This window comes from Sciurus vulgaris, assembly GCF_902686455.1.
Source record: "Sciurus vulgaris genome assembly, chromosome: 12".
Classification (NCBI taxonomy): Eukaryota; Metazoa; Chordata; class Mammalia; order Rodentia; family Sciuridae; genus Sciurus; species Sciurus vulgaris.
The window spans coordinates 46,304,113-46,328,809 of NC_136473.1; the positions used below are offsets into that span (position 1 = coordinate 46,304,113).

At 37.5% G+C, this 24,697-nt stretch overlaps 1 protein-coding gene across 2 annotated transcripts in view; it reads right to left on the reverse strand.

Moving 5' to 3' along the window:
• The window catches only part of LOC306641126 (S-acyl fatty acid synthase thioesterase, medium chain-like), a 39,233-nt gene extending 21,909 nt beyond the window's left edge, over nt 1–17,324 (reverse strand). The window contains exons 1-4 of one of the 2 annotated variants that reach the window (XM_079105975.1): nt 17,142–17,324; nt 16,804–16,944; nt 15,883–15,980; nt 13,028–13,158 (exon numbers count right to left, since the gene is read on the reverse strand). In XM_079105975.1, coding sequence (XP_078962101.1) covers nt 13,028–13,158; nt 15,883–15,914 — 163 coding nt within the window. In that variant the 5' untranslated portion in view covers nt 15,915–15,980; nt 16,804–16,944; nt 17,142–17,324. Of the gene's footprint in view, nt 1–13,027; nt 13,159–15,882; nt 15,981–16,803; nt 16,953–17,047 lie in introns of both variants that reach the window. The other variant, XM_079105974.1, reaches the window with a different exon arrangement.
• Between the last annotated feature and the right edge of the window lie 7,373 nt (nt 17,325–24,697).

Consider the following 24,697-nt stretch of genomic DNA (forward strand, 5'->3'; position numbering starts at 1 on the left):
TAAAGCAATCCTTAGCAGGAAGAATGAAACAGGGGGTATCGCAATACCAGAACTTCAACTATACTACAAAGCAATAGTAACAAAAACAGCATGGTATTGGCACCAAAATAGACAGGTAGATCAATGGTACAGAATAGAGGACACGGACACAAACCCAAATAAATACAATTTTCTCATACTAGACAAAGGTGCCAAAAATATGCAATGGAGAAAAGATAGCCTCTTCAACAAATGGTGCTGGGAAAACTGGAAATCCATATGCAAAAGAATGAAACTAAAGCCCTATCTCTCACCCTGCACAAAACTCAACTCAAAATGGATCAAGGACCTTGGAATCAGACCAGAGACCCTGCATCTTATAGAAGAAAAAGTAGGTCCAAATCTTCTCCTTGTTGGCTTATGATCAGACTTCCTTAACAGGACTCCCATAGCACAAGAAATAAAAGAAAGAATCAATAACTGGGATAGATTCAAACTAAATAGCTTTCTCTCAGCAAAGGAAACTATCAGCAATGCAAAGAGAGAGCCTACAGAGTGGGAGAATATCTTTGCCACTAATACTTCAGATAGAGCGCTAATTTCCAGAATCTATAAAGAACTCAAAAAACTCTACAACAAGAATACAAATAACCCAATCAACAAATGGGCTAAGGAAATGAACAGACACTTCACCGAAGATCTACAAGCACTCAACAAACATATGAAAAAATGTTCAACATCTTTAGTAATAAGAGAAATGCAAATCAAAACTACACTAAGGTTCCATCTCACCCCAATTAGAATGGTGATTATCAAGAATACAAGCAACAATAGGTGTTGGAGAGGATGTGGGGAAAAAGGTACACTCATGCATTGCTGGTGGGGCTGCAAATTAGTGCAGCCACTCTGGAAAGCAGTGTGGAGATTCCTTAGAAAACTTGGAATGGACCTACCATTTGACCTAGCTATCCCACTCCTTGGCCTATACCCAAAGGACTTAAAGTCAGCACACTACAGAGATACAGCCACTTCAATGTTCATAGCTGCTCAATTCACAATATCCAGACTTTGGAACCAACCTAGATGCCCTTCAATTGATGAATGGATAAAGAAACTGTGTTTTATATATATACAATGGAATACTACTCAGCTATAAAGAATAATAAAATTATGGCATTTGCAGGCAAATGGATGAAATTGGAGAATATCATGTTAAGTGAGATAAGCCAATCTCAAAAATCCAAAAGAGGAATGATCTCACTGAAAAGCAGATGATGACACTTAATGGGGGGTGGGAGGGGGACAAGAATGGAGGAAGGAAGGGCTGTATAGAGGGAAAAGAGAGGTGGGAGGGGTGGGGGAAAGGAAAAAAATAACAGAATGAATAAAAAAAATGAAATGCTGTATTGGGGGTGGGAGGGGGGCAGGAATGGAGGAAGGAGGACTGCATAGAGGGAAAAGAGGGGTGGGAGGGGTGGAGGGGAAGGGAAAAAAATAACAGAATGAATCAAACAACATAACTCCCCCCCCCCAAAAAAAAAAAAACATATGGGACAAATTGGAAAACAAATTGCAAGAGGTAGACTTAAATCTAACCATATTAATAATTATGAAGATGTGAAGGACTCAACAGTCCAATTAAAAGGCAGAGATAATCAGACTAACTTGAACACAGCAAAATATATCTACATGCCTATCAACAAGGGACACATCTTAAGTATAAATCACAGAGAAAAGTTAAAAGAATGGGGAAAGATAAATCATGCAAACAATCATAAAAGAAAATGGGAATGACTGTAATTAATATCAGACAAAATGGACTTCAAAATAAGGGTTAAGGCAGGTGCAATGATACACAACTGTAGTACCAGTGACTTGGGAGGCTAAGGCAGGAGGATTGAAAGTTGGAGGCAGTCAGCCTGGGCAACTTAGGGAAACCCTGTCTCAAAAAAAGATATTTTTTTGAAGGGTGGAATCAATTGATGAATGGATTATGCAAATGTGGTGTATATACACAACGGAGTTTTACTCAGCCATAAAGAAGAATGAAATCATGGCATTTGCCAGTAAATGGATAGAACTGGAGAACATCGTGTTACCTGATGTAAGCCAAATTCAGAAAATCAAGGTTCAATGTTCTCCCTCATACGCGGAAGCTAGAGTTGGATATCATACAAGAAGAGGAAAGAGTAGAAGGATTGAGAGGGAGGGAGGATGGACGGCTATGGGGAAGAAATGCAGAATGAATTTGACAAAATTACACTAGTGCCCCTATAAATATACCACAGTGAATTCCACTTTTATGATTCTCTATAAAGCACCAATTACAAATATATAAATGAGTGGAAGTTAGACACCCAGTAGAGAAGAAGGAGAAGTGGGGGAGGGCAATGATGATTGAAATGGAGTAAATTAAATTCCATGCGTGTATAATTATGTCAAAGTGAACTCAACTTTTAGGTACAACTATAATGCACCAATAAAAGAAAAGAAAAAAGAAAAACACTGGGGGGGGGTTGTGGATGTGGTAGAGCCCAGTAACACACACATATACGAAGAAAGAGAAAAAAATAGGATTCCTAAATTTGCATGCACATAACAGAGCTTCAAAATACATAAAGCAATGCCGGACACCGGACTCCAGAGGCCAAAGTGCAGGATGAGGTGAAGCGGAGCGGCCAGGGCGGCTGGGAGCAAGACAGAGATGGAGCGGCTGCGGTGAGGGCGGTAGCGGGAAGCTGGAGGAGAGGTGCAGCCAGGGGAGCCGCGCGGCAGCTCCCCCGTCTCCTGGGTTGAGGGGCTGCCTGAGCTTTTAAATTGGTTTCCACGGATTCATCCTGAGCCAAGAGAGTTTGAATAGGTGCTGAAGACTAAGGAAAACACTCAGCCATTGGGTCCTGAGACTTTGGACTGGATATCTGGGGTAGTATCTTTCAAATTTAGCCAACTTGAACTAATAATAATTTGAGAATGCTCCATACAAGAGCAGGATGCACATTCTTCCAGTGCACATGGTAGATTTGCCAAAGTATACCGCATTCTGGGCCATATCACGTATCTAAATAAATTTAAAAGAACTGAAACCATACAAAGTGTATTCTCTGATTCACAACACATTTAGGCGGAAATAATAGAAAGATGTCTGGAAAAATTCTAAGTACTTGAAAAGCAAACAATTCTAATTAACATGTGTCAAAGAATAAGCCATAGGAAGTACTGGCAAATATTGTGAATGGAAAGAAAATTAAATCAAACACTGAAAATTGTATGGTGCAGCTAAGGCAGTAATTAGAGGAGAATGTTTAGCATTGCAGACATATTAAAAAGGAAGAATGTTCTATAATCAAAGACCTATTCTTCCCCCTTAAAAATGGACAAGGCTAACACAGTGATGCATGCCTGTAATCATTCGGGAGGTTGAGGCAGGAGGATTACAAGTTCCAGGCCTGACTCAGCAACTTAAGGAGACCCTTTCTAAAAAGGAATGCAGATGTAGCTTAGTGGTAAAGTGCCCCAGATTCAATCCCCAGTACAAAAAAATATAAGAAGAAGAATATCACAAATTAAATTGCTTTCCTATATATCAGCAATGAATAATTGGAATTTGAAATTAAAACTACAATTCCATTTATATTCCCACCAGAAAGAAAATATGAGACAAATATTTAGCCATAAATCTATTAAGGAATATGTACAAAATCTACATCAGGAAAGTGATAAAAATCTGATGAAAGAAATCAAAGGATATTTAAATAAATGGTGAAATACCCTATGTTTGTGGATAAGAGGACACAATATTGTTTTATTTGTTTCGCTTTAATAAGATGTTGATTTTCTACAATTCGATGTGCAGATTCAATGCAATCCCAATTAAAATCTAACAAAATATTTTGTGGATACTACAAGCTGGTTCCGAAGTTTACATGGGAGCTGGGGTGTTCTTAGTGGTACAGTTCTTGCCTAGCATGTACAAGGCCCTGCGTTCAATCCCTAGCACCACAAAACCAAAGCAAAGTGAATATGGAAAGGCAAAAGAGGGCTGGTGTTGTAGCTTAGTGGTAGAGTGCCTGCCTGGTATCCATGAAGCACTGGGTTTGATCCTCAGCACCACATAAATAAAATAGTTAAATAAAGGTATAGTGTCCATCTACAACTAAAAACAGAATTTTTTTTAACTGAAATCTGTTCTTTATTTACACGGTGTAAAATTTTCATTAACAAAAAATTCTCATCATGAAAGATGCAAAATGCTGTCAAGATTGACAATTTATTGAGGTAACATAAAGTATGCTCTATTTCATGAATTTTCACAAGAAAAGCTCGAATTTGGTTTGTCTAAGTGTGTCAAACATCCTGTTACATTCACTCTTATAAGGAATGCCCTCTTCCTGGGCAGATCTGGGAGCAGTGATGACCCCAGTGCGCCCCCACTCCACGCCAGCATGCCTGCTTGACCCTCAGTTATCTTGGACTTGTCTCCAATCACAATAGTTCTTCTAGGATAGAATTCTATTTCCACAAATATATACTGAAATTCATATTTTGCCACCTTCTGGGCTCTCTTTCACTTCCACTTACACTGTTCCTTGCTTTCCTGGCTCGGAGCCCTGAATGTAGAACTTCACTCGCAAGAGTTTCAGAATTTGTAACAACAGAAAATTTTAATAAAAAAAAAAGGCAAAAGAATCAAACAAGCTCACAAAACTCTGAAGAAGAGGAGCAGAGATGGAGAAGTGAAACTACCTAATTTAAGAATTACTACAAAGCTATAGCAATCAAGACAGTATGGTATTAGTGAATGAATAGACAAATGGACCAGCAGAACAAAATAGCTCAGATAGCCCATACATATACAGTCAACTGAACTTAGCCAAAGGAGCAAAGACAATCCAATGGAGGAAGAATGTGATTTTTTAATGGCACTGGAACAATTAGGCATCCATATGCAGAAAAAAAAAAGAATCTGGCATCATCTTTTCATAAAAATTAACTCAAAAGAGATCATAAGCCAAATAGAAAATGTAAAAATAGAAAACCTCTAGATGCAAACAAAAAGAAAAAATGTAGGAAACCTTTGGTTTGGCAATGAGTGTTTAGATATAGCACTAAAGCAGTATCTTGAATGAAAGAAAAAATTAAAACGTACAGACTATAAAAACCTTCTCATAGTAAAAAGAAAAAAATTGCTAAATTGAACTCTATCAAAATTAGATAGGAAACAAAATTTAAATTTTCCTTTTGCTTTAGGAAAGACACTGTTATGAGAATGAAAAGAGAAGTCATGGAATGAAAGCAACTATCTGCAAAAACACATAATGGTAAAGGTCTGGAAAGAAGAAATGTCAGGAAGTAGGAAAAGACATTTTCAACCCACAAAACATACAAAACAATTTGGATCCAGAATATACAAAGAGTTTCCAAATGCCCATAAGAAAAACACAAGCAATCAAATGAAGAAGTGGGCATAAGAAACTAACAAGAAATTCATAGGAAAGAAAATATAAAGAGCCAGTACATTTATAAAAAATGCCCAGTCTCACTTATCATAGGGTATGCAATTGAAAGTCAAAATAATGTCCTGCACAGAGTAGCAAAAAAAGAAAAAAGAATGATGCTGTTAAAGATATAAAACAATAAGATTTTTCACACATGGCTCTGCTAGTATAAATCATTGTGATTCCTTGGGAAAACAATTTGACATTTCCTGTAGGTGAGGACATTCACACCCTACCACATAGAAATTCCACTCCTAGACAGAGTCTCTCTTGTCCTATATGCAAAAGACATATATAAGACTAATCATTAAAGTTCTATTTGTAAGAGAAAAAAATTTTAAATGATCTTAATCCCTATTAAGAGAACAGATATTACACATTGTGTTCTGGTCACACAATGAAATACTATATAATGGTTAAAAAATTGATGAAGCAGAGAATCCCAGGACACATGATGGATCTCAAATAAGAGCAAACTGAAGAGAAAAAAGTAAGTTGCAAAGGAATAATTAAAATATGATACACTTCTATAAAGTAAGAAATGTGTGAAATGATCCTGATACCTGGCTTAGGTTAGGTTTGAGGCCAAGAGTGGAGAGAGAGGGTGTCCCTGGGGACATGGAGACTTCATTTACATTGGTACTGCTCTACTCCTTAAGGGGAGCAGTGGCCACCATCAGATTTGTGGTTTTATGCATTTTCATATATTCATTGTTTAAAAAATTATTTAAAGCAATGATCTTTAGTATATATTGAACATTAGCTTGACTGAAAACCCACAAAAGTACTTCCAACAGTTTCTAAAAAGTATATTCGTGCATGAATTACAGGGTTCTCTTCTTCCAATGAGGGCATGAGCCTGTTTGAGACCTGCTGTCAGAGCAAGGGTGACTGTAGAGTAGATAGGAAAGGACTTGGGAGGCTTGGGGGACAAAAGCCTAGTGCTGGGAAGACATTTCCAGGCTAGAGAGGGACACCTTGGAAAGGGAAAATGTCTCTTGGAGGCCTAGTGGAAAAAAAAAAGAAGAAGGGACTGAAAATAAGAGTCTCATAGAAACAGAAAATATCAAAGACTTCGCAGAATTCAGAACTCACCCCCACACACTAACATTTATTTTTTAAAAACTGCACTTCACTAGATTCACAGAAGAGGGCACTGTGGAACCAGCCACCTCAGCCAAAATTCACACCCCACCAGGAGCAGAAATAAACCTAACACATAGGACACAGTGTAAATCAAACCTTTTCTGCAAATGAAAGTACTTATTTTTAAAATTATTTTTATATGTATTTTTAGTTGTTGATGAACCTTCATTTTATTCTATTCATTTATTTATATGCGGTGCTAAGAATCAAACCCAGTGCCTCACACATGCTAGGCAAGTGCTCCACCACGGAGCCACAACCCCAGCCCAAATGAAAGTACTTATGAAAAAAAAAATTTATAAAGCAGAAGACCACACTCCAACCCAAATTAAATTAAATACAATAAGAAATGAAGAAAACACTGTAACTTGAAAATTTTAAATTCTGAATAAAAATGGACAGTTGCACAAAAATGGGACAAAATATTGGAAAGAAATAGTTGCACAAAAATTGGACAAAATATTGAATAGAAAGACAAAAGTTATTTCAAAAATGACAAAAAATTAGTTTCCTGTGACATACAGATGCCAAATACTTTAAATGGACAGAGAGAGCAAGGATTAAAAAAGAAAAAGAAGAAAAGTAAAATAAAGAAGGGAAAGATTACAAAGGAAAGAAACAGTCATAGAAGACAGAGAAAATACTAGCATGGGAATAAACAGATACCCTCAATAAAACACTAGAAAAAAACTAACATTTGAAACTCTAAACCATGCAAATTTCCCCGAAATAAGTCAGGAAATTATGTATTAAAAGAACACATGATATACTTGAGAAAATTGACCCATAATAATCAAGGTGTTAGAATTTGAAAGTTAAAAAAAGAGGAAGCCCTCAGACAAATCACCAAGCCATTTATAAAGGAAAGCAAATCAGGATGGCATTAGACTTTTGCTAACAAAATACGAAGCAAGAAAACCGTAAAACAAAATTTCCAAGAAACTCAAGAAAATATACAACATGAAGTTTTGCAGTGTCCTAGAGGTCCTGGGGATAGGGACTGAGGCTGAAACAGGAGCCATCATCTACAGCCCACTGGTCAGCGCCAGCTGCCACCTGTTTTGTAAAGTTTTTTGGAACACAACCCTACCCATTGAATGTATTGTCTGTGACTGCTTCTGAGAGCCAAGGACAAGTCTGAATAGTTCTGACTGTGGTGTAGCCTCCAAATCTGAAAATATTTACAACAAGATTCTTTGCAGAAAAAAGTCTGCAAATCTCTATAGTATAATATGCACTTTATCCATTCAAGAAGACTATGAGAAGATTGGCAAGAGGACTAGTAGGGCAAAAGGGCTGGTGGAGTGTTGATACTTTCAACTGTGGTCAAAGATTAAAAAAAAAGGAAATGAGGTTGGTAAAACAGTATGTATATGTTACATGCTCTGATAAAGTAGAAATAGCACAACTTTTTTAATGAAAGGAGAAGGAATAAAGGAAAAAGGAATAAGTTCATTGATTTCATATACACAACAAATGGCATCTCTAAGGATATTCATTTAATTAAACCTAAAAAAGAATAACAGTCTAAATTAAGGAAAATGAAGACCAAGGAAATTATGTGAAGTATGAAGGTAACTGCTAGAGGTAAAATTACAAATATTCCTAAGCAATAAGAGATATAAAAAATAAAAACATAAAAGGTAAAATAGTCCCCCCACACAGTGAAAGATGCATGGTAAATATTACATAAAATAATATGACAAGACAGAGACTCTTCTTAACAACACAAGTAAATGAGCTTAATTCACCTATTCAAAGAAAAAGATGTTTAGATTGCCACACACCAAAAAAGCGAATTCTATGCAAGAGACTTGTGATTCTGGAAGGGCTGGTGAGAGATATACTACATATAAATGAGAGATTTATATAAAGACATAAATGGGAACAAAAAGAAGGCAGGGGTTGCATTTTAATACTGGACAAGGTAGCATTTGAAAACAAAAGCATCAGATATCACCAAGGCTTTGTAAAGGCCATGATTCCCAAAGAAAGAATATGCAACAGTTATTATACGTCTTCACTCAGTCACTTTTATAAGTAGAAAACACAGAAGATGCAAGAAGCAAAAGAGAGAAACACACTATTAAGGGAGAGTTCACATGCTACTCTCAGTTCAAAAGAGGTCAAGCAGACAGAAAAAGTAAACAATCAATAAGGGAGATCTTACAGGTATGTACTGAGCTTTGCCCTCCAAACTAGAGAATGCATTTCTCTAGTTAGCCGTCATGGAACATTCATGAAAATTGATCATATTTAAGGTCACAGGGAAAACCACTGTAAGTTGCACAGAGCAGAAATAAAACTAACATCAGTCTCTGAGAAACAGTAATCCAACTCTAAATAAGAAATATGAACATCACATTTTTTTAAAAGCCCCTCTGCCTAATTTTACAAAAACATTTCTGTTAACTCTGGGATCAATAAGAAAACACAAAATGAACTATAGGATATTTTCAATGATGTTAAAAACTCACTATGTGTCAGAATTTGTGAGATAAAATTAAAGTAATAATTGGAGGAAAAGTCACAGCTTTAAGTAGTCATGCCCAAAAGGAAAATAAGTGAACTAAATAGCTCAATTCATAAATATAGAAAAATAATTACATGGAAAAATCTAGTACAGAGAAAATAATAAATACAAAAATAAGTTTATGCATCAGAAATCAAGAGAATAGGAGTAATGAATCATAGAGGAATATTCGAAATACTCTGTGCAATACATTTGGGAATTTACATGAAATTTGCATATGTTTAAAATAAATGATTTACTAAAACTAACCCCAGTAAATATAGAAAATTTAAATTAATAATTTTCATAGAGTACAGTTGCTGAAGAAGTATCCCCACACAAAAGTGCATTAGACCCAGTTGATTTCATAAGATGATTCTTCAGAACTCTCATAATATCAATGGTACTTGAATTCTCCAGAGCACAGAAAAAGAAGGAAATCTTCCACATTCTTTTTATGCAGTAGTTATAACAATCATACCTAAGTTAGAAAAAATTGGAAAATACCAGCAATTTGAAGCTGACCTTATCACGAATTATGTAGATATAGGGACTGCTATGAAATGCGATGTTGAGGGGAAAGAGGCTTAGCAGGTACCTGAGTGTGTACGGGGACCAGCTGGTAAGCTCTTAGGAGGTGAGTCCTTGCCTCCTGTACAACAATCCTGGCTCACGAGTCTGCCTAGTGCTGGGACCTGGGTAAATCCCTCTTTTCATTACTTCTTTAGAGTGAACTATAGAAACCATATTTTTGTTTTGACATAAACATGTATGTGACATACATATAAAACATCCTTGAAACTAAAGATAGGCTATACCTCCTTCCACAATCCTAGTTTATTCCCACAAAGGAAGCCCTTGTTGCCAATTTGGTATGTTCTGCTATCTTTGTGTATCTTTCACATCATTCTGCATCTTTATATAAATTTCCATTGTATTCATGTGTACATGTGTGTGTATATCCTTTTAAGCTGTTGCACAAATAGGAGCATCTCGTGACTCCATGTGACAACTTGCTCTCCCCATGTAACACAGACCATGTCCCTCCCTGTACATGCAGATTTCATTCATTTTTTTAAAGTGGCATTATAGCAGGGAGCAGTGGTGCACACCAGTAATCCCAGCGGCTCAGGAGGATCGCAAGTTCAAAGCCAGTCTCAGCAAAAGCAAGGCACTAAGCAACTCTGTGAGACCCTGTCTCTAAACAAAATAGAAAATAGATCTGGGAATGTGGCTCAGTGGTTGAGTGGCCCTGAGTTCAATCCCCAGAACCCCCAAAATAAATAAATAAATAAATAAATAAATAAATAAATAAATAAATAAATAAATAAAGTGGCAGCATATCCAATAGTGGCTATGTTCCATGATTTATTTAACTAAATTTCTATTAATGGGTGTTAATGTTTTATCGGGGATTTTTCTTGTTACTATTGTTATTGTATGTTTGTGGGGAAGGGTGGCCACTAGAAACATTGCTATAAACCAGGTCCAAGTGATGGCACACACCTTAATCTCAGCTACTCAGAGGCTGAGGCAGGAGGACAACAAATTGGAGGCTAGTAGTCTTGGCAATTTAGCAAGACCCTCTCTCAAAATAAAATAAGGATGTTAGTGTTAGGGTGCTTGTCTAGCATGTATGAGACCCTGGGTTAGATCTCCAGTACCATAAATAAGTAAATAAATAAATAAATAAATAAATGCAATAATATGGAGTTTTATATGTGCCCATTGGCATACATTGGGAAATATGACTTTAATTTAAATTCACAGAACTGACTTTCAAACAAACCATAACAAGAAAGCTATTCAGGAATTGAACACGATTCAAATGTCTCCCTTTAGGAGTCAGTACATAGTTTCATAAGACTCCCTTGCTTTTAGAGATGTCACATGTGACTTTGGACAAGTCACAGATTTATAATGGCAAAGAACCCCTCTCCCATTTCATTATCTCATTTAACTTGCAAAACTTAAGCAAAGAAAAGCAGGTCATCTTTCATTATATAAATCATCTAACTGAAAAGAAAGACTGGAGAAAGGACACCTGAGGACCTTCAGATGACTTAGTTTGGCATTTCTTAAACACACCTGAGGCTGAATGTGGTTATTCCCTCCTTGGGGAGCTGGGACTCACTTCACTCACTGTCCTGGGAGTGACCTACTTCTGAGGATTGTGGAAAGAATCGGGGAAAGCAACTTCACAGTGGAGAAACCTGGCCCTACTTTGACCAGGTGATCAAGCTTATTCTCACATGTAATGAGCCATGTTAACTGCATGTGTCCTCCATATCAATGATGAGAATATCACCACTAGGCTTTCTTACCTGCAAGCCGTAACTGTAGTCTAATCACGAGAACATCAGGAAAGTCCAAATTCAGAGACATTCTTCAAAATGCCTGATCTGAACCACACAAAACAGTCAAGGTCATCCAAAACAAGGGAAGTCCAATAAACTGTCACAGACTAAAGAAGGCTAAAGACATATGAAACTGAGCTATCATCAAAGATAAGGAGTATCTGAGAAAAAGAACATTCAGGAAAAGCTAGTAAAATCTGAATAAACTGGAGTTTAGTTAACAGTCGTGAACCAATGTTGGGACAAATGCACCTTAACAGTGTAAGATGTTAGGAAACGGGGAAGTTGGGTGTGGGGTGAGAACGCTACACCATCTTGGCAACTTTTCTGTAAATCTAAAACTCTTCTTTAAAAATTACATTGAAAATTTAAAAGATAATTATTAATTGTTTAGTCAAAAGTAAAAAATAATCTGAAGGACATATACCAAAATAGTAATGTTTGAAAAGACTGGTAGGTGATATACTCTGATGTGTTATATTACCCTTTATGGCCACCTTTCTTTTTGTGACTATTAAGAAGTAATGTTAAATGATATGCAGTACTTGTAAAAAAAAAAAAAAAAAAAAGTAGTTTGCTGCAGATCAACCCTGTGTGTGTGTATTAGTTACTGGGGGTTTTACCCAGGAGCACTCTACCACTGAGTTACACCCCCAGCACTTGTAAATATTTGGGTTTTTTTATTTTTAATTTTGAAATAGGGTTTTGCTAAATTGCTCAGACTAGTCTCAAACTTTCAATCCTCCTGACTCAGACTCCAGAGTATCTGAAATTACGGGCAGATCAACCCTCCTTAAAAAAAAGAAAGAAAACAAGGAGTAAAATAATAAAAACACAGACAAACACACACAGAGATGTGTTTGAAAGTGCATTGCTGAGGCAATGAGCACATTTTAAGAGAAAAGAGGACATTAGAGAAGTGAAATTATTCTAGCCCCTTTACTACGGTAGAGGTCAAGTTCAAAACTCCATCTGAGGGCTAAGAAGTCAAGAAGCCAGAAGAACTTTCCACATTCCCACAGAATAATTAGACACAAAAATTGAAGCACAATGCTGCAAAGGCAGCCAGACATGAAGATGGAAAGACTGCTAGGAGCAGCCAGATGCAGCTCCTTCCCCCTCAAGGCATTTGACTCCTTCCTAAATCATGGATGTCAGATTAGGAGACTGAGAACAGAAAATTACTGAAGAGAAGAGGCATTTTTTTTAAATTTCGAAATGCTGGGGAAAAAAACTCAAACAACAAAGAAGACCCTAGGAAGGCAGGGCAGTAAATTCACATGGAAACAGAGAGAAGAGGAGGTTTTAAAATTGTACAGAATCTCAGGGAGCTGTGGGGCAGTATCAAGTGGTACAGCATAGAGAAAGACAGGAAGAGAGATGCAGAAAAGACATTTTTGAAAGCATAATGACTGGAAGTTTTACAAATTACATAAGAATTATAATCTGCAGATCCAAGAAATTCAACAAACTCAAATTCCTATGCATGCATGTCATCTGACCTTAGATTGCTTAGATGATGACAAAAATCAACATACCTTCCAGGGAATCATAAATGTTTTGGCCCCATTTGGCAAAATGAGTGGAGCCACCTCCTGCCCAGGGAAAACAAATCAGCTTAAAAATTGCATCAGGCTTTGGGTATAAGCAGTTGAAAATGTTCTCATTCCTAGAAAGAAAATTCAAATATATTTAACATTTCAAATATTGATTAAATTCTCCAAATTGAATTAGGTATGTTTTAGTGGAAATCTTTGTTAATTATAAGAAAAGTATTTTCAAATATAAAGCGAATGCCATTTTTTTTTCTATAGAGGCCAAAAATGGTTTTAATGGTCTGTATTTGACAATTTGAATATATGAACGTTTAGGGATGTGGGTGAAATAGTCAAATATCTATGTATGACAGTAAAAACATATCATATGTCTAGTGAAAGTAGTATAAATGTCAACTTTGAAATTGCCATTTTCACAAATCAGGAAATGATTTTATCCAAATAGTACATGGGTGTCTTCAAACTCAGGATCTTCATTCCCACCAGAGACATTTCTCAAATCACCCAAAAGCTTTCTAGAGCATGCAATTTTTACTCCCTTCTGAGTGATGGATAAATAAATGATTTTGAATCTGCCTATAAGGTCACTGGAAAATTTATTTCAAGATTTGAGTACCCAATCATCTGATGTTAGGAAAATTTCTTTCTAAAAAGTCATTCTATATGAATATATTTGTATTCCCCACAATTTAAACCTTTCCTATAAAGTTTCAAACCAACCTTACATTTCTTGCAAAAGATATATAATCTTCCCAAGGGGAGATCGTAAACCATAGTGCAATGATTTTAAATTCGTTGTGCCTCTTTTCTTTTTTTTTTTTTTTAATATGTCAGTTTTGTCATTTGATCTCAATAAACATTCCAAACAAACTTAGACTGAGACCTTTCCAGGTTAGATTGTTGACTCTAAAGAGGACTTTGTTCTTCATAATTAAATAAGAGACCACCCATAAAAATGAGACTTTATACAAATTTATACAAGTGACAACATTTGGAGGGAAAATAATAATTTGTGAAGAAAAACTCCTTGTCTTAGAGTTGAGTACTTCTATTATAATTGCTAGCCTAAAGATAAAAGCAAAAAGGACTAAAGTTATTCTTTTTCTTCTGAATAAGAAGAACATTTGTACTGAAAGCTGTGTTCCCACTTACCAAGCCCATCTGTAGCAAATTTACTGGTAAGGGTTCAGTCCTAAATGAGAATTTCGTAGGGGTCTGTCATGTACTTGAAAAATACTGAAGTCACTTTTTCAAGGAGTACAAAACACTCTGTAAAGTCTACCATGACTTTGGGCAAAGGAGAGACTTATATGAACCTCATTTTTTTCAGTGTATTGAAGAGTCTAGAGAATCTCTTTAATCCCAGAGATGGGAGGCTAAGGAAGGAGGATCACAAGTCTGAGGTCAGCCTCAGCAACTTAGTGAGACCCTCAGCGACTACCTTAGACCCTGACCCTAAAAAAAATACAAAAAAGGGGTGGGGATGTGGCTCAGTGGTTAAGTGCTCTTGAGTTCAATTCCCATACCAAAAAATAAATAAATAAATAAAAATAAGAGGCTGGGGATGTGGCTTAGTGGTAGAGAGCCCCAGGTTCAATTCCCAGAACAACAACAAGAAAGTAGAGATAATTTTTCTCAACAACGTTTATCTAAAATTATACCATATCTTGAAAAGATACCATATTCTTTGAGGTCAAGAAGCCTTACTTCACACTATTTAAATTATTTGGGTTCTAGTGCACAAAACATGTGTTGGGACAGGAGTAAAGTATAGGTTTTGCAGTGCCTGAGGCATATGTACTTTGCAAGAGTCAGGGCGGGCTTTAAGAAAAAGAATACAAAATTAGGAATGCAAACTAGGCTGCAGAGCCTTTGATCATTTTCAAGGTAAACTGTCTTTCTCTGGTTGGCCGTGGGACAGGAGTGACCTTTCACTTATTTAAATCAGTGCCAATTTCAGGTAGTCCTCAGAAAGCATTGGACAGGACACCTACTCTGCAGGTGAATCCATAGGTAAGACCTCAGGAGAGGTTATAACGGAGGCCAGGATCCTGCCCATTGCTGCTGAGCAGGGACGCTCGGCAGAGCTGCTGTGGCCTGGGGTTCTTGCCTATAGGCATACCCACCGAACCTTCTCTGCACCTTAGAGAAAGAATCAAAAACCAACAAAAACTGAACTTGTCTTCTATTTATTGATTTATTCCCTCTTTGTTTTTTATTTGAATAATGGGAATTCTAAAACTTTAGAGTTGAGAGTGACCAGAAACATTATTTAATTCACTAGTACAAGATAGTGACAAAGACTGCAGAAGAAACTCAGTTTCAAATCCAAGCTACATCCCTTACTATGTGACTCTAGGCACAGTATTCAGGTGCTTTAAATTCACAATGTCCTCAAAATAAGGATAACGATAAAGTCTTCTTTACAAGTTAGTTATAATGATTAAAAGTATCAAAACTGCTCACCATGATTTTAGGCACACATTAGAAGAAAAATAATGTCGATTATTGCTTTTTTAAATTTTTAACTGGGGTGGAATTCAGGAGCACTTTACCACAGAGTATATCCCCAGTCCTTTTTATTTTTATTTTGAGACAATGTCTTGCTAAGTTGCTGAGGGTCTCTTTAAGTTTCCCAAGTTGGTCTTGAACTTGGGATCCTCCTGCTTCAGCCTCCCAAGTTGATAGGATTATAGGTATATGCCACCAAACCTGGTATCTAATATTACTTATTTGACAGTTGACAAAACTGACACCCAGAAATACTAAGTCCCCCAGCCAGGATACCAGGGCACCTAGAAGGGGGAAAGAGCCAAGTGGCAAAAGGAGTAACTCACCTGGTTCTCCCAGCTGGGTCTCTTCTCTCCATGCTGTGAGGAGATGGTTCAAAATTGCTGGTTTCAGCAACTAGTTGAGCCAATGCTGACTTCAATTCCTGTTTGAGTATAAAACCTCCAATCAGCCTAGTGCACTCAGAGGAGTCACCAGATTAATTTTTTAAATGAATTACTGTATTGACTACTCTGACTCCTATTAGAAAAGAACAGAAGGTTAAAGAAGACCACAAGAAATAAAAGGAAAAATAAATAAAAAGAAAAACAGGTTCGAAGCCACATAGCTGATATGATCAAAACAAAGAGTTGCTGATGATTAAAATTATCAAAAATTCTCACCATAATTTTAGGCTCACAGTATATAAAAAAGAAATGTTATCTATTTATTTATTTGGCAGTGGACAAAACAGAGACTCAGAGATATTAAGTCCCTCAGCCAGTTAGTGACAAATCAAAATTAGAATACAAATCCTATTAATTTTAAAAGTTACCTCCCTACTTAAACCTTTTCCCGTATTTTCAACATCAACATATAAGTAGTCCACCAAGTGGCAAGAAATGACCCAAGAAGCTTTGATTTAGAGCTGAGACTGGAACCTGCTCCTCACATCGCTGTACAAATTTAATCTTGCCTCCGTTCACATTATAATATCAGTAAGTGCAGCCATTACCAGGATGTTTAGGTAATATAAGGAAAGACAATGACATGACTTCTAAATACTAGCAACTAAACAATAAATCAACAGAAAACACTCTCCAAATCTGTTAGAAAATTGGGATATCTCAGTTTTCTAGGTATTTCCCAACTTGTACTCTTTTAAATCTTAGGAAAGTATTTGGAATTCTGCGAAAGGATTCACTACCATGTCAAACTTTCAATTTTGTAAACTTCAAATGTTCAGAAAAGAAAAGAAAAATAATTACCAAAAGATCTGTAAATTATAAAGACTTTCATCCACTTCCTTCCTGAGAGCTCCTTGAACCTCCAGTAATCAGTTGAAGGTGACCATTTACTTCCCAGCCTCAAGTGTGAATGCCAGAATTGTTCCTGGTTAATCTCTCCACCTATGGTTCTTTAAGTACAGAGAAGGTGCTGAAAGGAACTGAAAGACCTGTACTTCAAAAATAAACAAGCAAACAAACAAAGCAAAACAGGAAAAAGACTTACTTAAATAGAGGAGGAAAGTTCACAGAGTGCTTCTGAGAGTTGACAAACTCCTTCCATTTTTTTCTTTGGAGCCTTTTCTTAGCAATGACAATACCTCGAGCTGGCTGGGTTTGTCTTCTGGGTCTGCGCTCTACCAGCACACATCTGGTAGCCAATTACTGTGTTCAACGTCTTCATGCCTTAGTTTATCTCATCTTCAAAATGGGGAAAGAGCCAGACATGGTGCCCACACCTATAATTCCAGTGACTGGAGAGAACGAGGCAGGAAAATTGCAAGTTCAAAGGCAGCCTGGAAACATAGTGAGATCTTCGGTAACTTAGCAAGACCTTGTTTCAACATGCAAAAAATAAATAAAGGAAGTACACTTCCAGTAGATTCACCCATGGGACTCATCAGGCTTTCATTTATTGTGTGGAAGTACTTTCTTCTTGGCAACTAAACATACATACTTATAGTTATATACAGAGTCCCCCAGTCGATTAGTAACAAATCGAAATTAGAACACATATTCTATTAATTTTAAAAGTCACCTCCCTACTCAAACCTTTTCCCAAATTCTCATACAAGTAGGCCACAAGGTGGCAGGAAATGGGGAGTGTACCTGAGAACTTTGATTTAGAAAGTTGGGACTGGAACCTGCTTTCCACATTAGTGTATGAATTGAATCTTGCCTCAGTTCTCATTATATTACCAGCAAGTACATCCATTAACAGAACTTCAAGGTCCTAGGACCAGGGTCTAGAGCACATTAGATAAACATGCTACCACTGAGCATACCATCAGCCCTTGGTAAAAATATGAATACTCCTGTCAAGCAAAATAGAAAGGCAGAGGTAGGACATATATTTTTGGTGTGTATTTACAACTGAAGGTTGTTGTTGAAGGCTACAAAACTTGAATAAAATTACATTAAATTATTTCAGTTCTTCCTAACTGAAGTAGGTAACACCCTCATTTTTTATATATTTTTTTTTTATTTGGTACACTAAGTAAGTGGTTAGTCATATCTACAAGGATTAAACATTTACTCAAAGTTCAAGTTTATTGTTCAACAAATATTTCCTAAAGTTCAAGATGTTCTGCATTATTTCTTAACATTGGCAGGATCCTCAGGTAAACCAATAGTCACTTTGTCCTCAAGGAAAACCACTGAGAGCTTCCATTTGATTGTAGTAGCAGAAGAAGGAAGAAGGAAAATGGGGCAGAGGTCATCATAGTCAAGAGGTAATAGCTTAGATTTTTCCAGACCCAATGCATTCTACCAGTCCAAAGATAAAATATGCCCATTGAATTCTAAAAAGAAAGGATAAATGTTAAAAGCAGCCAGGGGGTGAGAAGATGGGCCTGGAATATCATTTTTGAAGAAACAGCAGTTAGAATGACAGCAATGTAAAAAGCCAAAAGAGAATCAAATACTATCTTCAAGTACTATAAAAAAAAAAAAAAAAAAAAAATCAACCCAGATTTCCGATAGCCAGGAAAAATGCCTTTTAAGAAACAGGGCAAGATAAAAACATTTTCAGATGAATAAAAACATAGTTTGTCACAGAAGGCACTCTCTAAGTGAAATACTTTGGGCAGAAACCAAATGATCCCAGACAGAAGATATGAGGTGCAAGAAGTAATGAAGAACAAATCAGGTCAGGCGCAGTGGTGCACACCTATGATCCCAGTGGCTCAGGAGGCCGAGGCAGGAAGATTGCAAGTTCAAAGCCAGCCTCAGCAACTTAGCAAGACCCTGTCTCAAAATGAAAAATAAAAATGGGCTGGAGATATGGCTCAGTAGTTAAGCACCCCTGGGTTTGATCCCTGATAACAAAAATGAAAATAAGAAAAACAAAGACAGTGGTGAATAGGAAGGAAAATGTAAACAAAAATTGATTGCATTTAATAGTCCTTGTAAGGTATTGTGGGACTTAAAATAGACATTGAGTAGAAATACCAGACAAAAATAATGCATTAAGTCAGGCATGGGTAAACAGAGACCCTACATTTTTCATGAAGTTTTAGTAAATTTAGACTTCAACAAATATACATTTTTTAAATCTCTAAGCAAGTCCTTAAAAGAACAAAAACAGACCATAAGTCCTCCAAACTGGAAGAGAAAAAAATGTTTAGTTATTAAAAAGAAAAGTGGAAAAAGAAAAGAGAAACAGTACAGGTAAAACAAATCAAAAGCACAATACAAGATGGCATATTTAAGTCTCAAATAGAGATTTTATTATATATGAATAGAGTAAATCCTTCAGTTAACAGAGCAAAATTGTCAGATTAGGATAAAAAGATAATCCAATTGTATGGATATGAGACAAATTTAAAAAGATACTCATCTTACAGCTTTAAAATAATTTCAAAGACAAAATACTCAGTTGCCAGGCTTTGAGGTTTGTCCTAAGGAAACAATTTCTAAAAGATAGTTAGCCACTGGCCAGGCAAAGGGAGATAGGCCTGCCGAATGGAAGCCCAGAGAATAGAACAGAAAGAACAAAATGTATCACAGCCAAGAGGAGATACAGGGGTGAGCTATTAGGAAACTAAATGGAATTAAGTATGACCACATGTGAGTTAGCAAGTGATAAAAGAAAAAGTAATAAAGTAAACAGGCGAAAGGTTGTGAATGATTGTTCCAGAAAACCCAGGCATAGTGTATGAAAACTAGCTTCAAGTTACCATAAGACTGAAGAGAGGCAGACACATCCAGAATTACAGAGAATGCAATTTGTTGGGGACTTCGTGGCAGAAGCATGGTCCTGAATGACAGCAAGACTAGTGGATCTCTGTCATTTGAGTGGGCAGAGGGTGTTGTGAGTGGCAGAGAGGTGAGTGACTAGAATTTGGTCCCAAACAAGTTGGCTTTATTTGATACACTCGGGATAACATAGACCTTAATATTTCTAATATCATACCTCAATCAAATAGTCCAAAGTCCTCTCTGCCTTGTCGGTTCCGACGACCCCGAATGCGACGTATCTTGGAAGACGACTGCTGGTCTCGGAATTTCCTCCGGCGGATGGTCCGGGAATCCGCTGGTCGTGAAGCCGGCAGAGCAGCGGTGTCTTGGCAATCTCGACAGATGATCGGTGGGCTCGCGAACCTGGCTGACGTGGATTCGCCAGGAGATCTGGGCTAAGCCGAGGAGCTGTCTGAGGGGTGAGTTTATATACCCTTCTTCTTGGCTTGTTTCCAATTCTGGTCCAGATGGTGTCTTATCTCCTTGGTGCAGCGCTCTCGTGACACTTATGTCTTTTTGGCTTGCCATCCACTAGGGGCTTGCCATTTATTCGTCAGACATCCAAGTCTGCTCCTTTCAGAGGGAAAGGAGCTTAGAAAGTACCCTGGACAAAGGTGATTACATCCAAACCAGAATGTACCTGGGTTTATCTTAATTAAAGATGCCAGTCTCATTCCTGCCCCTGACAGCTCCAGAGTTGGGTCATAAAGCTCCACATACTAATCTAATGGATTTGTTTGTTTATAAGGTTCTGGGAATGCAAGGAAAACTAACCATGATTACTCAGAGGCAGCCATTGCGGTCTGGACTCAAGATGGCTGCAGTCATGTCAGGCTAAATGCTTAAGCAACCTTGCTTTTAAGCAAGCTGTTGTAAGGAGTTGGGACTTGGTCTTAGGAATAAATAGAATCCGTTTGAAGATGAAATGATGTGAATTACCTTCAGAATGATGCCTTTGACTGTTCTAGTGATCTAAGAGACAAAACATATCCTTTAATGTTATGATTAGGCTGGCCTAAAATTAATACTAGCAAACATAACATTTCCTGAGGACCAGGTACTATTTAAAGCTTTCAATATGTGTTTTCACATAATTTTCACAATTAGGTAGTTACTATTCACAAACATAATAAAGTATTATTATATTCCCTCTTTATTTTATTTTATTATTTTTGGTACTGGGGATTGAAGTCAGGGGTGCTTTGCCACTGAGCTACATTTCCAGCCCTTTTATTTTTTATTTTGGGTCTCCCTAAGGCCTTGAAATTGTGATCTCCAGCCTCAGCTTTCTGAGTTACTGGGATTATGCCTGGATGTTCCCCATTTTGAAGATGAGAAAACCTAAGACACAAAGACCTTAAGTACGATAATCGGCTACCAGATGTATTCTGGTAGAAAGCAGACCCAGAAGACAAGCCCACTCAGCTTGGAACATTGTCTTTGCTAAGAAAAGACTCTAACAAGCAAATGGAAGGATTCCTTGAACTTTCCTCCTCTAGTTAAGCAAGTCCTCCTTATTTTGTTTTGTTATTTTTGCTGTGTGGATGTTTCTGATCCTTTCAGCACCCTTTCTTTGTTACAAGAACTGGAGGTGGAGAGACTAGCCTGGGCTCCCAGGAACAATTCTGGCATTTACGTCACAAGTGAGGTTGTGAAGTAAATGGTCACCTTCAAATGATGACTTATAAAAATAAGGAACTTACAAAGATTAAAATCTTTATAAATTACAGATCTTTCAGTAATTATTTTTCTTCTCTTTTCTGAACATTTGAATTTTGCAAAATTGGAAGTTTAGCATGGTAAAGAATCCTTTCTTAGAATTCCAAATTCTTTCTTAAGATTTAAAAAAAGTACAACTTGGTAAACATCTAGAAAACTGAGACATCTCTATTTTCAAAATGAATATACCCTTTCCCCAACATAGGTAATGAGTGTTTTCTGTCCATTTATCTACAAGAATGCTTAGTTGCTAGTGTTTAGAAAGGTCATGTCGTTGTCTTTCCTTATATTTCCTAACTGTCCTGGTAATGGCTGCCCTTACTGATACTGCAACGTGAACAGAGACAAGATTCAATTTGTACAGCAACGTGGAGAGCAGGTTCCAGTCTCAGTGCTCAAAATCAAAGCTTCCCCCATTTCCTGCCACTTAGAAGTATGTTGGTAGAGAGCAGACCCAGAAGACAAGCCAGACGAGGCTGTGCTCTTGACCCCTAATCTTTCCCACTATTGTGCCAAGGGGAAGCTGAGAATGAAAAGGAGGGCTGGCTTCTACAGCTGATCATGGAATCAACAGGATTTGCTGACTTACTAGTTAGGGGAGTGTAGGAAGGGAGAAGAAATAAGAGGGAGGAAAGATCGCAGTTTGGGGGATTGGGCACCTGGGTCCATATTGGTGTCACTCACTGAAATAGGAAACAGAAGAGGAAGGAGCCTATCTGGAAAAAGATGACATGTTAAACTGCCTGTAATTCCAGCTATTGGGGAGGTTGAGGCAGGAGGAACACAAATCTGAGGCCATCCTGGGCAACTTAGCAAGACCTTGTCTCAAAGTAGAACTTTAAGTTTGTTTGTTTGTTTGTTTTTTCTTAAAGTTAGGTAGGCTGTAGCTCAGTGGTAGAGCACTCACTTAGCATGTGGAAGGCCCTGAGTTCATTCCCAGTACTGCAAAAGAAAAAAATTGTGACATGTTGCGTTTTGAATATGTTTAGTTGGAGGTACCCAGGAGGTCTCCAAGGAGGAGACTTTTCCAGAAAGTATTTGACTGTAGGGACCTGAGCCTAAGGAAGATATTTGGGAGTCAATTCAGGGGGTTGTCTGAATAGAGTACAGGTTAAATCCAAGGAATGGAATGTGATGGCTTAGGTTGAACACTTTGAGAAGTGTTCTTTTTTTTTTTTAAGTAAGTTCAATTTTTATTCTTCTATATAATACATGAATATATGGATACCTTTTCCTTAAAGACCTTGCAACCCTGATGCAATGTGTCCTTGGGTACATAATGTATAAAGCAACAGCAAATAAAATTTGAATGCATGAAAGACAACTGGACTGCAAAAACATAATTTATATTTATGAAATTGCACACATACCAATGGCATTCTATGCATCTCTAATCTCTTAATCCAATTATGTCAACCACTTTGCACCTTGTATTTTGGACAGCCTGACCCCCTACATATATTTTGTCACATACAAAGCCTTTCTTTTGACTGAAATTTAATAAATTAACATGGGATCTCATACAGGGATTACCAGAAAGCCCGCCCAGTTTTTGATCACAGTATCTACCCACATAAAAACTTTACCCACTCCACCCAAAAGAACTGGATACCAACTGACTACAGTAATATTGGGGTCCTTCAGAATCCCCTGGAATCCCCCAGAAGTAAGTTTTTCTTCTAATTTGAAAGTTAATCAAAGGTATGGCAAAGGAGGTGGAAGGTCATGACTCATTTGAAGAGATGGAACATCAAGACTACTGGGTTTTAGCCCAGTGAATCTGCCCTGCAGGGTCCGTCCCTGTGAAGGTGAGGCAACTGGGAGTCTACAGATTGAGTGTGGTGCCCGGGAGCAGGGACTGGGCAGAGGGGCCTGGGAATAAGGCTACCCCCATACTTCTCACTCACCAACCTATGAGATGGCCACAGATCTTTCAGTAAATGGTAGAAAGCTATTTCTAAATATTCCATTTTCCCCAAAGTTTTATAAACTATGGTGAAGGCAAATGATTATAAGAAACTAAAGGTGAGATTCATTAAATTATTTACATATTATCATCTTCCCTCTGAGGATAACATGGACGTGTAAATAAAAAACAAACAAATACCTATCAGGTGACTCAAGCTATAAGCTCATTCAACTAGAGGGTGACTTTTGCCTTAAAACAATCATCAGGGCTAAAAAGCAATCCAAAAAGCAAAATCTAACTTCATCTGGCCGACTGATACACAATGATCCTGAGTCCCTCCTCTAGTGCCAAAGTCTGTTTTTTGGAGGAATATCCTCCATTAATATTTGCTTTGTGTCATAATTATTGAAAAGATAAGTACAGCTTTACCCTCATTTTGGGCATCAATGCTGCCCTGGTCCTGTTGTCTGCTCACTTCACTTATCGGAACTCCTGTGCAGCTAGCAGAAGCTGGATAAATTTTCATTGAGTGCATAGATCCTGCAGGAGAACTCCTCAGAATCTCCTAGAACTTGTTTGTTACAGTCTACTGCCACAGCACTGTTCACTGAGATGCAGTTAAATGCTTCTAGCTGATTGAGGTGAAACCTCCATGAGGAGGCGCCGTGCAAGAGTCCTGTCAGCTCTGACCTTGATCTCAGGTACACAGCTCCTGGGAAGGAAGGAATTCTTGTGCTAGACAACCATAATGTTTCCCCAGCTCTGCTTCCCCAGTTCCTTGGGCTTTAGAGGAATTTTGAACAACGGACTTTCTTCAGAGCTACTCAAAGGTCCTAACATTGCACTTTGCAACTGTGGAAATGCTACATAGATGTCCTAGTTTCTGTAACTTTCCTGAATACAAAGAATAATGGTTGCATAGTCTTCAACCTAATAATGAGACCTATATAAATAAAGATTGCTGGTGCAACTCTGTAGATCTGCATCTCCATCAGAGAGTAGAGCTCCATCTGATCCCAGCTTCATCTCCAAAATCTGTGTTTGTGAATCTTAATTTTCCAATCCCCCTTCTCCTCTTGCTGGACCTGAGAGTTTAGTCATGCTGGTTGTGGTAGTGGTGGACAATTACTAATTGATTATCAGTTTTGCTAACCAAATTACTGTAAGTAATGCCAGTCTTTTTAAAATCTGATTTGACCTGAGCTATAAGACCTGGTGACTGTGACAAGATAAAATGACCTCTCATTCCTGTATAGCATTGCTGTTGGCCAGCCTCTGGAACATTGTCCT